General features: G+C 41.0%; 1 protein-coding gene across 4 annotated transcripts in view; it reads left to right on the forward strand.

The window, feature by feature from the left end:
- Window positions 1–13,637, forward strand: part of SH3GL3 (SH3 domain containing GRB2 like 3, endophilin A3) — a 78,046-nt gene that overhangs the window by 54,085 nt on the left and 10,324 nt on the right. For all 4 annotated transcript variants that reach the window (XM_032790640.2, XM_075069657.1, XM_032790642.2 and 1 more), the window contains exons 2-6: window positions 4,152–4,220; window positions 5,544–5,616; window positions 8,499–8,642; window positions 10,925–11,058; window positions 13,141–13,299. In XM_032790640.2, the coding sequence (XP_032646531.1) occupies window positions 4,152–4,220; window positions 5,544–5,616; window positions 8,499–8,642; window positions 10,925–11,058; window positions 13,141–13,299 (579 nt within the window). The remainder of the gene's footprint in view (window positions 1–4,151; window positions 4,221–5,543; window positions 5,617–8,498; window positions 8,643–10,924; window positions 11,059–13,140; window positions 13,300–13,637) is intronic.

Consider the following 13,637-nt stretch of genomic DNA (forward strand, 5'->3'; position numbering starts at 1 on the left):
GCAATATATATGATGGTGGAAAAGTAATTGCACCTGCTTGTGCAACATGGATTCTAATTCCTTAGATTGCTCTAGTTGAATGTTGAAAATGTTGAAAGGAAACTAATCTATTTAAAAAGCTAGCTGGAAGATGAGTCCTGTTGACTGCAAATAGCTAGTTAGCTGTAGATCTTATTTCAAACTATCAATGACCATTATATTCTGGGCCTGATTCTGATTTCGTTTAGACCACATATATCAGAATTCTAACGAAATTGGTAAAATTACACTTATGTAAAACTGGAACGAGATCAGAATTGAGCCCTGTATATCTTTTAGTTTATGGGAGAGTATTTTTCCACACAGCAAAAGCCAGAGCATGTTGGAGGTGTAAATTCTTTAGAAGATGGATGTGTACAGTGCTGCATGAAGCTGTACTACAGAAATGTCTTTTATATTTTCAACATTAGTTGTGCATATGGAGTTAGCTAAAGCATGACAATGTTTTGTTTCTTTTCAAATCCCAGTTGAATATTTTCTCCACATCTGTCAGTCAGGCACATTCCAGAGAAAGGCTTTTAGCTTGTGTGTCTGCTACCTTGTATTTAATGTTTCAATATGAAAAAGAACAGCATGGTCTGGGAAGTGATTGGAGCCAAGACGTGTTTATGCATATGGAAGTACAGTATTTCTTCATGCAGAAACTATCCCCTTGTATGCTAGACAGAATACTGGCTCTGTTAATAAACTTTGACTTGGTAGCTTGCAGTAGTATATAATTATGAATAAGAACTAATCAGAACAGTAACAGAGATAGTAAAAAAAGTTTTATTGCAATAGTGTAATTGGGCTCAACTCTGTGCTCTAATGCAGCCACTGATTTCAGCCAGGCCCTAGTGTACAAGCATGTACGGTGTCCTACTCAAGAGGGCTCTTGCTAGCTTGTGGGATTTGAATATTATAATATTACAGTTTTTCAGTCATTATTTTCAGCCTACTGTGTAAGAGAAAATAAAAATAAAGTTCTAAGCAGTGAACCCTTCTCTGCTCCCCTCATCTAGTACAGGAGAATTATTGTGGGAAGTGAATAAAGGCTGTATTCACTTTCCTCCCTGACCAAGTGTGAGTAGCTAGATTTGGTGCATGGGGGTTCCACAGAGGCTTAAGACGAAGGAATCTTCCCTCATTCCCACACTTTGGAGCTCCTCTCTAGTCGTCAGTGTAGTAGATTACAGCTGATTACAGCCCTATTTAGGTCTGAAATTGCATTAGCTCCACCAACAGAATGGCTAGTGAATCCATAGCTCCAGCTCAGGCTTCGCCACTGAAGATGGATGTGCAGGGAGGCCCTGCGATGGTCTCAGTTAGTTAGTTAGACTCCCAAATGCTGAGCCCTGCACTGTGCAGTGGAATTGCACTGTTTCTACTGCATCTGAGGGAGGGGTCAGGATTTGCCTCATACAAATAATTCTAAACAGTTGCAGTGCCCAGGCCATATAAATTGTAGTAGTAGGTTCTGCACTTGACTGGCCAACTCATCAAAACCGATATATGTAGCCTTATAATTACACAGGTCCACAGTCAACCATGTTCCTGTTTAAATCCAAACCATTGTGTTGAATACATGTAAATGATGCTTGTCAGATAGTCATATAACTAAAACTCCACAGTCATTTCCATGGTGCATCCATTCTCAATAATTCATTGGGTGTCCTGTGACTTCTCATTGTCAGATTAGCAGTGCTGCTCTTACAACTATTAACTTCAGTATGGTCAGAGCAGAAGCAGCAGAAGAATTTACGTTTCTTAATGAGAGAGTAGTAAAACTGATCCTGAGCCAATGTGAAATTAATTGTAATTGTAAAATATAATAATAATAATAATTAACACTTCTAAAACACCTTCCATCTGAGGGGCTTGAAGGAATTCACAGGCATTAAAGGAATAAGCCTTGCAGCATCTCTGTGAGGTAATGAGGTATTTAACCCCATTTTACAGCTAATGAAGCTAAGGGTCAGAGCAGCTGTACAACTTTTCTAAGGTTACACAGGAACTATGCAGCAGAGCCAGGAATTGCCTGAATGGTTGATGTTTGTACAGCACTTTGAAGCTGTACAGCTGGATTTTTTTTTTTTTTTTTTTTTAATCTTGGCCAATTCTTTTGTGCCTGGAAATCAGTTGTGAGCATGATGTAGTAGCGTCATTTTTTAGATGTTTTAAGTTATGTGACTGTGCCTGCAAAATTAGTATTATATGTGGATTCAGTTTTTATAATCTTAGCAACTAATTTTGAAATGCAAAAATTGCTCATTTTATTATCTGCAGATAGTAGATGTTGGATTAAATATCGCATCCAATGCCCTCTTGGATGAAGATTGTTGCAAAGAACATCACGATAACTTCTTGAAGCTTCTTTGGTCTTCCTTAAATCGCTGGCTTTATTCTCTGTCGTTCCAGCAGGCTACTGATTCCTCAAATAATCGGTGATCATTGTTACTGTAAAATTTTCATCATTGTACGTGGGATCAAACTTAACCAGTTACAAAGACCAGGGAAGTGTTTTGCTCTGCTTCAGAAATGAAAGCAAATTGAACCTGAAAAGGTAATATGTACACTAGGATTATCGTGATGCATGTTGTAGATGAATCACTCTGAGTACTACCCTGTGTATATCTAATGCAATGAAGATATAACATAAGAACGGCCAAACTGGGACAACCTAAGGTCCATCTAGCCCAGTATGCGTATTCAACCAAGTGGCCAAATGGCATGTGCCCAGAGGGAATGAACAGAGAGTACATCATATTGATCCATGCTATTTCTCAGCTTCTGGCAACAGCAGGGCTAGGGCTACCATCCCTGTCATCTGGCTAATAGGCATGATGGCCCTATCCTCCATGAATTTATCTAGTTCTCTTTTGAAACCCTGTTGGTAGTTTGGCGTTACACATCCTCTGGCAAGGGTTCCACAGATGACTGTGGCATTGTGTGGAGAAATGTCTTTTGTTTGTTTTAAAACCTGCTGCCGATTAATTTTCATTTGATGACCCTGTTCTTGGTGTTACGAGGGTAAATACACCTTCCTATTTATTTCTCCACACCAGTCTGCTTTTATAGACTTCTTATTTGTGCTCTGTTTTTACATTTTATTGTTGCTGTTTTTCAAATGAGCGTAAGAGTTCACTTTAAACTTGGTTAAACCTCTTGAGCAATTTCATGTGAAAAAAAACTTACTGTTTTTTCGGAAGATGTATTAAAACACTGTCCAAAGTACAGTGACACTCAGATATGTCAGTTTACACCAGCAAAGGATCTTGCCCTTTGTGATTTTCCATCCCGTTAGTAACATAGTACTGAGATCTTAAATTACAAGAAGCAATGACTTGTGTGTGATGTCAGGTGGGATTTTTTTAAAGCACCTAAGTGAATTAGGAGCACCAGTCTCATGACAATATTTTTTTTTTTGTGAAGACAAAAATAACACTGATGTACTGATGTATCTTGCATACAAAAGATGAGGTGACATTTCTGGCATCTTAGAATGGTTCAAGTTGCTGGCTGGAGTCCTGCAATTAAAGTTGCTTCTATGAGATGCATAGTTTTGAAGGCAGTGTGCTTTCCACCCCCACCCCTCATCCCCTTAAATAGCATAAAAGGTAGTGGATTGTACAAATACGTACACTGCACCATTGTTAAGGCTGCTATCTGATTGGAGTGTGCGTGCATAGCTCCCATTAGTATTAAAAGGAGTTTTATGGATGCACTTACAGGAATCCAGGGCCAGAATCTAATCTCATTCTAAGCTGTAATAACACCATTGACTTGAAAGAATTACTCTGGATTTGCACCAATTTTTAAATGTGATCTAGCCAGTAGACTTCTATATCTGAAACCTACAGTGTAGCTTCTTAGAGTGCAAATGATTCAAGAATGAGAAATCCTTTCTTGTTCTTCTAGATCACTTTGGTGATTTCCTAAAACCCCGCGTTGGGCATTTCTCCCTCTCTATAGAGTGTATTTCCCTTGAAGAGAGAGAAATTTTTTCTTTCCTCCTGTACTTACTACAAATGCTTGACTTATGTTTTCCAATCTCTAATAACTTTCTTTTGTCTCTCAGGTATATGTGTTCTTTCATAAAGTAACAATTGAAGTATTTGTCTTGTTTTTTGCAGTTGTTCAGTGAAAAAATTAGTGGAGCAGAAGGAACAAAGCTAGATGAAGATTTTCAAGAGATGGAAAGGGTAAGGGAGCCAACATAAGCTTTTCAAGGTTACACCATTGATGAAATAATTTTTTTCATTCATTTCTTAGCATAAACAAAATATGTAATCCAAGAAATAAGTATGTAAAAAAAATCCATGGATATTATATGATCCAATCCTGCCCTCTTTGAAGTCCATAAGGGACAAATTCTTCTTACAGTAACACAAGAATATTGTACTCAATGAAATCACACTCTTGTAACTGAGAGAAGAATTTGACCCTGAAAGTTTTGTCTATGACTTTATCAGGAACAGCATTGGGCTCTAAGAATTTTATTTGTTAGCATGAACAGTAAAGTATTTGTGTTGCAGATATAATCTTGGTAGAAGTGTAAAAAATTTCAAGAATTTAAAATCTCGTAAGAATTGCCCACTGTGTAAGCACTGCAATATGGCAGTTGGAACAATGTTACTCTCAGCCTTTTTTTGTTCCTGCTCTCTGGTTCACAGTCCTTCACTCTGGGTCTTTGTCAGATATATTTGTTACATATATTTTGGATCCCTCTTCATGGGCATAGTTTAATTTCTATTTTTGGGGAGCAGCTCCAGTCAGGCCAATGGAGCTTGGGGAAGCAGGGAGAGAAGGGGCAAATTCTGTGCATGTGTGAAGCTTGCAATTTTTGGGGGGTGGGGGGCAAACAGCCCCCTGTCTCTCCTCCCCCAGAACTCTTTCTGAGATTTTGTTATTGGCGGATTAAGAAAAATGTTTTGCATAACTTGGTTTTTTTTCAATACATTTATTTTGTATCTTTAAACATGTTTCAGCTTCAGTTTTCTTTGGTTCCAAAATAATCTTCTGTTTTATAAGAAGAAAACACTGTGTGAGTCATAGAATAGAAAAGAGAAGAGATATTAGTATACAGTATTTGAGATACTGTTGACTGGAGTTGCAATATAGGCTCATGCACTGAAGTACACAGAATATAGGACTGGGAGGTAGGAATTCCTGAATCTGCTTCCCAGGTAGATGGTTGATATAGTAGTGACAAGAGGGCTGGGGAGGAAATTGTGATTCCAAAATGTAGAAGTGTTATTCATGAAGAATAACTCCGAGCCCTGATAGGTTAATTATCTTTCAACACTTCAGTGCTGGCAACTGGGCTTTCTCAACACTACACTCAACTTCATTTCTTTTCAACATGAATAATGAAAACTTTGGCACCACAAAAATTAAAATAATGTTTTGTACTGATTTTAGTTCAAATTTCTTAGTTTGCCAGAATAATACATTGTATCTAGTCAGAGGATAAAGACTCAATAAAGGATTGTGGTATTTAATGTCCTGTTACATTTCTCTTCCAGAAAATTGATGTCACCAGCAAAGCTGTAGCAGAGCTTCTGTCAAAATCCACAGAGTATCTTCAGCCAAATCCCGGTAAGCTGAACTCCTACAGTTCCTCTGTCATACTTAGCCTATGAGTTGAACTTGAACAAGGGGATATACCGAACCCCTGTAGGCTGCTAATATTTTTAGGGAATATGAAAGATATCAGAGAAATGTAAGGATGTGTCTCTCTCTCCCTTTGTCAATGACCTCATCTCCTTTTCTGAGCACTCCTAGGTCTCCATAACAGACATTGAGATATTCATTTACAGGATTTTTCAAAGTTCAGTTTGAGAACAGAGAAAGAAGGAACATTGATGCTGGTCATTGGCTTGATTTAATGTGCTCAAGACGCAGGGCATTAAGAGACTGATCCACTGTCAGTTCAATGGAAAGACCTCCATTGTCTTCATTAGAACAATAGAACAGAGGCTGATCCTGGATTCCCTATGCAATGACTACAGTGAGATATCTACCCAGGGTGGGTGCATTATGAGACTCATGGCCAGAGGGAGATTTCAATGGATTTCCCTGAGTAAGGAGTGTAGGATTAGGCCTTATCAAAGCTTAATGGGAAAAAAGGTGATCTGAGTAACTATAGGCCTGTTAGTTTGACGTCTGTAGTATGTAAGGTCTTGGAAAAAATATTGAAGGAGAAAGTAGTAAAGGACACTGAGGTCAATGGTAATTGGGACAAATTACAACATGGTTTTACTAGAGGTAGATCATGCCAAACCAACCTGATCTCTTCTCGGACGTGTGACATTTGAGGAATGGTTAGATCTAATTTACCATCGCTTTCGTTGGCTTTGGACTACGTTTCACATGGGGTTGTTAGTTTCTTGCGAAGATGGGTGATTGATTGAGTGGCTCTTAGGATTGGTTCAGGACTCACGAGTCGTTGAGGCGTAATGTAGCTGAGGGTTTTAGTGGATTCTCAGGGTGTTTGACATCTGTTTACCCTTTTTTTGGACTGGCACAACGCGTGGCGTGCTATACGTATGCGATGATACAAGTGGGTCTACACGCGCGATGGCGATCCTAAGAGTCTGGATGACGTGTATGAGCTGCTTGTAATGATGTTTATGGAAAGTCATTCTTAGGGATCTCTAGCTTTTGACATGGGATCATCCGTTTAACAGAGGCGGGAGGCTGGTATTGGTGATCGCGATGACTATGGCCGCCAATGCATTGGCGTTAAACAGCAAATGCCCGGTTTTGTATGCATAGGATGGTATTTCGCAAGGAGGTTACGTTGGTTAAGGCTGTGGACTCACCTGGTATGGTGCAGTTACTGGTCTCCATGTTTAGAGGAATGAATCAATGACGGTTCATGGCTACTAGGTGCTCGGGATGGAAACCTGCCTTTGAACAGTCCAAATTGGCTTGTTTCCCTACAAAGCTCACATGGACTTGCTTGCTCTATATCTCTATTAGTGGTTAATGAGGGGGTTCTTTAGCTTACTGTTATGTAAGTCAGGGTACCTGGCTAGGCAGTTCGACTCAATTAGCTGCAGTTTCACTTGATGAAATTGACGCTCACGGAGTTGGGGCAGTTTGCTTGAATTGCTTGCTGTATATGGGATATCTTAGTGTTTCTTTGCATTGTTCTGGATTGTGAGCATGTAGTCTGATTCTGGTGGTTCTGGATGGGATCGAGTTCTGCGGATTCTTTTCTGAGTGAGGAGCCTTGCCACATCGTCGGGTTTAGAGTCGCTAATTTGGCGTCAGAGGGATTTTCTCCGGCGTTGGCGGGCTCGTTGTTCTGCTATCCTGCTGTGAGGCATGGCTTTGGTGATTTCTGCTTGGGTCCTTCAACCACATTGAGACTTCGAGTACCACATTAGTTGGGTTTTTTACGAGTGGTTGTGGTCTGTGCCTGCTTTGCAGAGTAGACTATGTCTAATTGTCCTTCTGACCTTGGTTGGTCTGCCGTCCAGTGCCAGCCATGGTTCTGATCCTGAATGTCCAGTATCTCTTTCGGGGAAGGAATTTTCCTCCAGGGCAGATTGACAGAGGCTCTGGAGGTTTTTCGCCTTCCCCTGCAGTGTGGGGCATGGGTCACTTGCTGGTGGATTCTCTGCTTGAGGTCTTCAAACCACAATTTGAAGACTTCAGTAACACGGACATAGGTTGGGGTTTTTTACAGAAGTGGATGGGTAGGGTTCTGTGGCCTGCTTTGTGCAGGAGGTCAGACTAGATGATCATATTGGTCCCTTCTGACCTATGAGTTTGAGTCTGGGACGGTCCAGATGAAGCCAGAGACCATGGTTGTTAATCCCATGAATGTCCAGCACAAGTCCATTATTGTATTATGAGGCTATTGTGTGACAAAAATTAAGAGTGGAGTGGGAAAAACTCTTTAAAAATAATTGTGTGCTTTTGACACTGCATGCACAGAACATCAATGAAATCAGCATTATTCAACATTAGAGCCGTTCTAAAAAATTAATTCCTGGTTTCTTGGCCAGTGGAGCTGATGAGATACTCGGGGGGGGGGGGGAAGTAGTTCTGTACATGTTAACTAAACTAAGACCATGAAGTTGACTTTGGCGGCATTCATATCCCTTTTGGGTTTGCCTTCTGAAAAAATTCTAGTAAAGGAGTTTACTAGTCGGAATCTTCCTGGGAATAGTGAATATTAGAATATATCGACTGAAGGTGATTATTGAACTCTTCAGTGCAAGTATTCACACCTTAAACCTATAAGAGCTAAGCTTATCCAATCAGGGACCGGAACAATATCATATGATCCATATGAAAACATTACTCACATTTTGATTATTGAATTTCTGCAATAAAATGCTCATTAATCTACAGACCAACAGTCACTCTCTGAAATTATTTGTCAAATAATTTAAAGTAACTTAGAATCATTTTCTGTAATTGGTATAAATGGATGCTTTTTTCATATGATTTATAATCCTTCTAAGCATACAGAGCCAAGCTGGGAATGCTGAACACTATGTCGAAGATCAGGGGACAAGTTAAAACCACAGGATATCCCCAGACAGAAGGGCTATTAGGGGATTGTATGCTACGATATGGCAGAGAACTTGGGGAGGATTCTACGTTTGGTGAGTTTGTATAGCTCTCCTGTGCATGGCTCAGCATATGTTGTACGTGGAGTAACACTGCTTATATATATGTGATTATTGCTTACAAGATGGAAGCCTACATGCCTAACGTAGAGTGATTAGATATTGATAGATAGGTTGCCTGATAATTCCCGTTATAAGACTTTGTGTTCAGTTGCTTGTAACTTTTCTAAAGTTCAACCATTTGGGCTGAAAAATTTCAGCCCATCTGCTTCCGGCTGATTTTGGTAAATTTCAGGCAAAACAGTTCAGTCATTTCTGAGAACAAAGCTGGGTGGAAATATGTTCTGCCCATGTTTAAAAAATCATAGCAACCTTTTCCATGAAATGTTGTAGGGCCCTCATGCTTTGGAGCAAGGACCTGGAATTTGGCAGGGTGGTGGCCTTTGTTTCAGGGTTGTGACTCTTGCCATCCCCAGGAAAATCCAACCTACGTTTGGCCAAGTTATCAGGCTTTCAAAAATTGCCATTTGCACATGCTCAGTAGAGAACTGCTGTGCATGCTCAAGCCTCTGGCAGCACCTAGGGCTGATAAGTCTGCACATGTACCATCCCCACAGATCAACTGAGCATGCTCCATCCCCTCACAGTTTCTACATGTGAACAGACAGCACATGCAGTAGAGAGTGACTGAGCATATTCCAACCTAGGGCAATGGGGGCTTAGAAGGACTTTCCTTGTAATGGCTGCTCCAGGCTGGGGTGGGGCTGGGCACTGGAACTGAGAGCAGGTAGCAAGTCTCTGCCATGCACATGTGCACTTCCCTGGTGGTGCCCAAGCAGTGTGGAGGGGGAAGCTGGTATTACATTATGTAAGTTTGTATCTGTAGTACGGCATAAGAAGAGAGAGCAACAACAAGATAGGCGCTGGAAAACTAGTACTCAAGATAAGACTTAGCTTTTCAGGCTGTGAGACATGTTGTAGAGGACACTGTTATTCTCTTGGGGTTTGTATATTCTCTCAGGAATGAGTGAGTGGTGCAATCCCAGTCACAAGCTGTGTATATTTGTGCATTTGCAGGTGCCATGGGGATACAAATTGGAACCAAGGCCAGGGGAAAGAAAACATCAAACAAAATGTTTTGCATGGGCACACTTGAGCATGTTCTGCGTGCTTAACAAATAATCAGCTACACTACTAACATGCTTAGTTTTTTCAAATCCATATTTAATTTTTTTTTTTTAACAATAGCAGTTTTGGCTAAAACCTGGGACAAATGAAAAGTAATTGTGATGAATCTGAGACACTGTAAAATTACATTTTTGAGCTAAAAGATATTCATATTTTGGGGCACTTTGAACCTAACAGCCATTTTGGTTTCCAACTTGTAAAATGTAAAAGATCGATACTGTTTTCATGTTGTTTTGTCTGTACATCTGTTGCCCTGAGAACAGGAGTTCTCAGATTTGTAGGTACTAATTGTGACACTTATTGTGACCTCACACAGTACCTTTTGGGGGAACATATTGTATTAAGGTTGTGAATGGCTTATGTATCCCTGTGGGCCAAGGATTCTATGTGATTCTGGGGGGAGAGTGGCACTTAGCTTCTCCAGGAACTAAAAACAGTGATTTGAATGACTAACCTTAGTTGTAAACATGTTCAGAGAGGCACCACCTGCTGGGGATGCTTGCATATACTGGGTTTTCCAGAGACCAACAAACAAAGAAAAGTCTTTTGTCATAAAAAGGCTGCATTTAAACTGACTCGGGGCCTTCTTTCTGATCCAACAAATGGACAGCGCCTTCTCTGCCCAGAGAGGCTCCAACCCTTGTGGGAGGGTTGGAAAGACTTTGGTCTACTAGGGCCCGATAAGGCTGAAACCGTAAGTGGGACCCTTGAGGGATCATGGAGGGGGAATACCAAGTGCAGTTGCCCTAAGACTGTGACATTAGTCATGTTAAAGTGACATACTGTATCTTTTGGCCTTGTGATATTTCTGGGGCCCTACCGCCTGGAGAAGCAGCTACAGGAGAAACTGCATATCCCATTTTGAATAATCCAAGAATGGAGACAATAATGCAAGCCAACAATAGTTTTCTTGGAGGGGTAGTGGAGAAGGATGGAAAACATTAGGACAAAATTCTTTCTAGCTCTGGAAACTCTAGGAGAAGAGGGTGAGCGTGTAGTCTTATATTCTGCATTCTACATCTTAAAAGAGCCTGCAGCCAACATTTTTAAGAGTTGTCTAATAAAAAATGTCTCCTATTTTTACATAAAGTGCTATCTACTGTGTATAAATAGCATGTTCTTCCCTGTAGGCAATGCACTGCTGGATGTTGGTGAAAGCATGAAGCAGATGGCAGAGGTGAAGGACTCTCTCGATATTAACGTCAAGCAAAACTTCATTGATCCTCTACAGTTATTACAGGACAAAGACTTAAAAGAGATTGGGGTGAGTTTTTGAGGTTAAAAGTGAGCCCTATGACATTGAAAATATGTGAATAAACAAGGTCATCAGAAACCTAATCCACAGGAACTTTTTATGCAGTACATTCCGCCATCAGATTTTAAGCAGAACTCTCCTGTGAAATCAGTGATGAAATCTACTTAAAAACTAGTGTCAGGATATATAGCTCATGGGCACACCTATTTTACTCTATTTACAATATAATATAGTTGAATACAGTAAAGGACAGTGTAGCAGGGTGATTACCCACTCCAGCCCTGACTGGGTAGAAGCCAGCCTGGGAGAGGGCTAGGGGCTAGGAGAAAAAGCCCAAGCTGATTGGGAAAGGAGCTTCACATGGGCCACACCCCAGTCAGGGCAGCTGGGATGTATAAGAAGGCCAGGGCAGCCAGAAGCTGAGCAGAGTCTCTCCTCTATCTGTGGAGGGAGACTGGCCTGGCTGCAGGGGAGTGAGAAGATACCTGGGAATGAAGCAGGGCTGGGGAAGAGCCAGAGGAGTAGGGAAGCTCCAGGCTGGTGACTCCCCAGGCTGCAGGGCCTGGTTCCAGGCCCACAGAGGTACTGGGTGGTAGAAGAAGGCAACAAGTCAAACCCCCTTGCCTGTGATGAGTGGCTTTTATACTGCAGTCTGCCCCAGTGAGCGGGGGCTAGGTAATGACTGGCAGTAGCCCAGACTGAGGTGAGATGGGGATAGTGGGTGGGGGCTCCCTGGGGAAGGGAGACCCACAGAAATTGTTGTGGTATTTCCTGGGGGCAGCACCCCAGAGAAAATGGGCACCGGAGTCTGGGAGGGACATGGGGGGCCAAGCTGTGGCAGATCACTGGCCTGCAGAGGGAGCTGTGGGCTGGAAATCGAGCTAATTCCCTGAGAGACCAGCAGTTGGCGCCGCGGGGTGAGTCCGCATGCTTACAGACAGTAAAGAAAATGAATATTAATAATTTCTATTGCTTATTTTAATATAACATTTCATTAATTGTTATTAGTATGGCGGGTGCCAATTATTTCAGTTTAGTTCTGGTTGACTTTGAATTGCCTGGTTTATTCTATTTTTGAGTAGCCTGTCTCTGGCTCTCCCATGCTGGAGTTAGCTCTAAAAGGAAGTCAAATAAGATTGCTAATATAGGCTGTTTAGGGAACAACAGTGAGGCACATATGAAACCAAAGAGCAGCACGACAAATAACGTGAACCATTGTGGCAAAAAATAGGACACTGGGGAATGAATTTTTAGCCTTCAGAAGAATGTTTGTTTTTCATTGCATTTGCTTATGATAAAACAACTGCCCAGAAAGCCAGGCACAGTTTAAATCTGGGTCTCTAGATTCCTATAGACTTGAGCAATAAAAAAGTTAAAACCCTGATGAAATAGAAATTGAAGTTATATTTACTTACACAAAAATGGATTTAGAAACCTGTGCCCAAATTAAAGAGCAGAGAGACAGTAATCTCTCAGTGGCTGCAGATTTCTCACGTGCTGGATGACACTATTCTCGGTTGTTGTTCTGAACTGACAAAAAGAGAAAAAAAGCATGTATCATGTTTTAATAAGCACCTTGTGCAGTTGCTTTCACTCCATTTTGAGAGTTTGTCAAGTGCAGGATTTTTGGGGGCAGGAAAACTTTGTGCAATTTGCTTATCTAGGAACGTCAGATTAATAGCTGACAAAGAATTCAGGAACGAAGGGGTTAGTTGGAGTTCCACTCCTGCAATGGGAGGAGAAAATAGCCCTTTAAATTTAGCTGTCACACTACAAATAATACAACTGCTAGAACTGAATTACTGCCAAACTGTAAAAGAGAAGCACATTTAGTCTGGATCCTGCTTCTAATTTAGAGAATCTGCAGCCTTTGCATGTTTAGCAAAGTTCATGAGGTGGATTTCTTGTATAGCAAATTTAGGTAGCCAATTGTCAATGTTCATAGATGATGCTTCTTGATGTCTGTACAATTTTAAATTTCATATATGAATAAGAATAATTGTAAGTAGGTTTTTGTTATGGATACAATCACAACATGCTTGTTGGGTTTGTCTCCATCTGATCTAATGGGAAACATTTTTTCTAACTTAGCATCATCTGAAGAAACTAGAAGGCCGTCGTTTGGATTATGACTATAAAAAGAAGCGTTTAGGGAAGATTCCAGATGAAGAAGTTAAACAAGCAGTAGAAAAATTTGAAGAGTCAAAGGAGCTGGCAGAAAGAAGCATGTTCAACTTTTTAGAAAATGATGTAAGTCTGTTGTGCTGCTGCAAATCCTGCAGCGCACACAGAAGGGAGAGTTTGTACATGTGATAGGATAAATCCTCTCCTCTCCTTCCCAGATGTGCAAGGACTAAAAAGCAGAGAAGCAGCTATGGATCTGTGGCTTAGAAAGGGATGTACTGCAGAGCCATGTAAGGGGACTCCACAACCCTGCACTATGGAGCAGCACATTCGGGGGCTGTGAATGTGGAAGGTTTGTGGGAGGGAGGAAATTGGCAGGATCATGACCCCGTGCTCACAACTAGGCAAAGCCTATGTACATGCACTACTACAGACAGCTAGCAGTAACAGCAGTCATGGAATAG

The sequence above is a fragment of the Chelonoidis abingdonii genome, chromosome 9, assembly GCF_003597395.2.
Source record: "Chelonoidis abingdonii isolate Lonesome George chromosome 9, CheloAbing_2.0, whole genome shotgun sequence".
In the NCBI taxonomy this organism is placed as follows: domain Eukaryota; kingdom Metazoa; phylum Chordata; order Testudines; family Testudinidae; genus Chelonoidis; species Chelonoidis abingdonii.